General features: G+C 60.2%; 1 protein-coding gene across 1 annotated transcript; it reads left to right on the top strand.

The window, feature by feature from the left end:
• The first annotated feature begins 506 nt into the window (after positions 1-506).
• MSX1 (msh homeobox 1) lies at positions 507-3,277 on the top strand. The gene is made up of 2 exons (XM_002196179.6): positions 507-1,044; positions 2,457-3,277. The coding sequence occupies exons 1-2, from the start codon at positions 600-602 to the stop codon at positions 2,885-2,887; spliced, it is 876 nt and encodes a 291-aa protein (XP_002196215.2). The 5' UTR covers positions 507-599; the 3' UTR covers positions 2,888-3,277.
• The last annotated feature ends 311 nt before the right edge of the window (positions 3,278-3,588 follow it).

Below are 3,588 nucleotides of genomic sequence, written 5' to 3'. Positions count from 1 at the left end.
CCCAAAAAACTCAAAAGGACGGCGGAACGGGCAGGGTCTCCTTCCCTTTGAGAGGTCACACTCGGGACAGCTCGGTATTTGCTAGTTTTGCAGAAGAACGCGCTCGGGCTCGCTGCCTTGCGCTTTACGAACAGAAAGGCCGGTATTTTTTCCGACGTTAATACGTTTTTCCCCGAGTTTTGAGCCTTCCTCTCTCCCCAGCGGAGGGCTGTGCCGGCTGCCCGGCCTCCTGCTCTCCGTGCTGAGACGAGCGCTGGGCGTGCAGCGGGCCCGGGGGACGCGGAGCGGGGCGGAGCGGGACCGAGCGGGACCGAGCGGGACCGAGCGCTCCGGGCGGGGCGGGCGGGGCGGGCGGGGCGCTCCGACGGCCGCCCCAGCCCCGCCCCCCCCGCGCGCCGCCGGGCCGCAGCCAATGGGACGGCGCGGCCCCGCCCCCCGCGCGCCGGCGGGGCGGAGCCGGCCGCGCGCCGCTTTATGAGGCAGCGGCGGCGGCGCGGGGCCGGAGCGCGCTGCCGGCTGCCCGCGCCCCCCGGCCCCATGAGCGGCGGCGCCGTCCGCTCCCGCCCGGCGCTGCGGTGGCGACGGCCGGCAGCCCCTGTATGGCCCCGGCTGTGGATATGACCGCCGCGCCCACCGGGGTCCGCAGCGACGAGCTGCCCGCATCCGCCTTCAGCAGTCCCGGCGGCGGCGCGCTGCCCGTCGCGGCGGCGATGGGCGGGGAGGAGGAAAGCGACAAGCCCAAGGTTTCCCCGTCCCTCCTGCCGTTCAGCGTGGAGGCGCTCATGGCCGACCACAGGAAGCCGGGAGGCAGGGACGGACCCGAGGGCGCCGGGCCCCCGCCGGGCGCTGGGGCGGCCAGCCTCAGCCCCCGCCTGGGCGCGCTGTCGGCGGAGGCGCCGCCGTCCCCGCTGCCCCTCGGCGGGCACTTCGCCGTCGGGGGGCTGGTCAAGCTGCCCGAGGACACGCACGTCAAGGCGGAAAGCCCCGAGAAGCAGGAGCGCAGTCCCTGGATGCAAACCCCACGCTTCTCGCCGCCTCCCCCGAGTAAGTAATGGTCCGGGAGCTCTGCGGGCCGGCCGCGACCTCCCGTGGGGCCGGGCGGACCGAGGGCAAAGCTGCGCGGGTGGCGGGGGTTTCCTGTCGCTTTCGCCCTGCCTGCCTCTCCTGGTATATTTTTTCGTGCGGTTCGTACTCTTATGGGCCAGTTGGATCCGTCTAAAGTACTGAACCGATTCGAGAGTGCGTGGAGGATGGCTGCGAAGGCGCAGGAAGAGCGGCCGTGCCAGGGTGAAATTTTGTGCCAAATGTTAACCGGGGGAGGGGGAAGAAAAAGCAACGTGGCCAGCCTGTTAATTTAACCTGGGGCTCGATCTAGGTACTTAAGTTTTGACTCAACATCACTGAGGCTCTCCTCAGAAAGTGGCTCAAGTAATTCCGTAAGGATGCGCACAGACCGCGCGGCAGCTTTGCGGGCTTCAGCCCCACGGGCTGGCGTCTTAAATGATGCATGTCCAAAGTCCGAAGAGCCTCAATTAGTGATGCTTTTCTGCTTTAATGCAGAGAGATCTAAATTAATACAAACAACAACGTGGGAGCCGAGGTCAGAGAAGGCCGTTAATTTCCAGTGGCTGCGCTGCGGCCGGGTCTGGGCAGCATGGGCCGGCTGCCCTCGGCCTGGCCGCGCTCCCTTCCTGCCAGGGATCCCTTGGAAAGGGATGACCTTGGTCTGAGGCTCTCCAAGCGTTTGGGGTGTCCTTAGCAAAGCTGCAAACAGAGCTGCCCCTCTGTCCCGAAAACGGCAGGTTTCCCGACAGTATTTGTGTAAAGCAAAGCAGCGGTTTAATTTATTTAAATTGCAAAGTAAAATTCGCTGTTGCTAAGTAAACCCGGGACAGATGGATGTTGAAGACCCTTAGAAATGTTAAATAAGAGGAGAGGAGCAGACCAGTGGAGAGTGGTAGATGGTGCATGAGTGTCAATTCAGACCTCGTAATTAATTACATGCTTAATCCGGTTCCCAGGGGCCTAATGAAGAAGGGTGTGCGACTGAGAAGCCAGTAGTTTGGTTTTTTTCTTTCCTGTAATCCAATAAAAAAATAGGATTTTTTTCTTCATTTTGGAGGGCCATGCCCTTTATTTGCGTCTCCTCTCTATACGGCAGGAGATGCAGGGTTTGTGGGTGTCTCATTCCTGCCCATTGCTGGGTTCTTTCAATGGAGTCAGAGCTTTTTAATATGAAGCACCGCTCTCTTTTTTCGGAAAGTCAGGCGGCAATTTTAAGTGTGCCCCAGGCAACCCTGGTGGTTTTGGGGCACCTTGCTTCAAGTAGGACCCTACCTCTCCCTTTCTCCACCTCACCTGTGGTAGGGTGGGGGCTCTGCGGGCTGTGGGGTTTTGGGCACTGCTAACCAAGGTGTTTCTCCTTTCCCTTCTTCCCCGGCTGCTCCCCGGCACAGGGCGACTGAGCCCGCCCGCCTGCACCCTGCGCAAGCACAAGACAAACAGGAAGCCCCGGACGCCCTTCACCACGGCACAGCTGCTGGCCCTCGAGAGGAAGTTTCGGCAGAAGCAGTACCTGTCCATTGCCGAGCGTGCCGAGTTCTCCAGCTCGCTCAGCCTCACGGAGACCCAGGTGAAGATCTGGTTCCAGAACCGTCGCGCCAAGGCCAAGCGGCTCCAGGAGGCCGAACTGGAGAAGCTGAAGATGGCAGCCAAGCCCATGCTCCCGCCTGCTGCTTTTGGCATCTCCTTCCCACTGGGCGGCCCGGCCGTGGCTGGCGCTTCTCTGTACGGCGCCTCCAGCCCTTTTCAGCGGGCAGGGCTGCCCGTGGCTCCTGTGGGACTATACACAGCACATGTGGGATACAGCATGTACCACCTCACATAGAGCCAGAGCCGAGCCCAGCCCAGCACTGCTGACTGTCTGCTCCCGCTGGCTCCACACACGCTCCCTCCCTGCTCCTCCGGCTCTCCTCTGTGGACTTCCCTATGGAGCCTATGGCAGAGACTCCTCCCGTTTGGCTCTGCTTGACCTCTCTGCTTCCGCCTCTGATGCTGAGCCCCTATCCCAGCACTGTTCTGGTCTCCTCAGCAGTCCTGGGGAGCTGGCAGAAACCTGAGGCATTGCCCCATCTTTTTCCAGGTGCAGGGTGGTGATGGGCCAACTGTGTCCTGCTTCTCTGGGTCTGGCTGGCAGCCTGCAGACAGCCCCCTGCCTCAGGGGAAGGAACTGTGGAAGAGATGGAAAAAGGGGACTGAAAGACAGGATGTTACTCTTACTTTCTGCAAGGCGAGGTCAAGAGAAGTGTAACACAACCTTTCCCATTCCCATGTAACAGTGCTGTCTGTTACCTTCTTTGCTCCTCCACCAGCTCCTTTGGAAGGGGCTCTGTGTACTATGTAATATACTGTATATTTGAAATTTTATTATCATTTATATTATAGCTATATTTGTTAAATAAATTAATTTTAAGCTACTGTTTGATGTAATTTGTTTGCTTGCTCTTTGCCCTCTCGGGTGTGACAGGAGACCGAATTTGTGTATCAGGAGATGAGAGAGGGACGGGCTATAAGTAGCTGTTATCCCTC

This window comes from Taeniopygia guttata, chromosome 4 (assembly GCF_048771995.1).
Source record: "Taeniopygia guttata chromosome 4, bTaeGut7.mat, whole genome shotgun sequence".
NCBI lineage: Eukaryota > Metazoa > Chordata > Aves > Passeriformes > Estrildidae > Taeniopygia > Taeniopygia guttata.
Note: the sequence above shows the minus strand (reverse complement) of the source record. Positions and strands in the feature narration are given on the sequence as shown.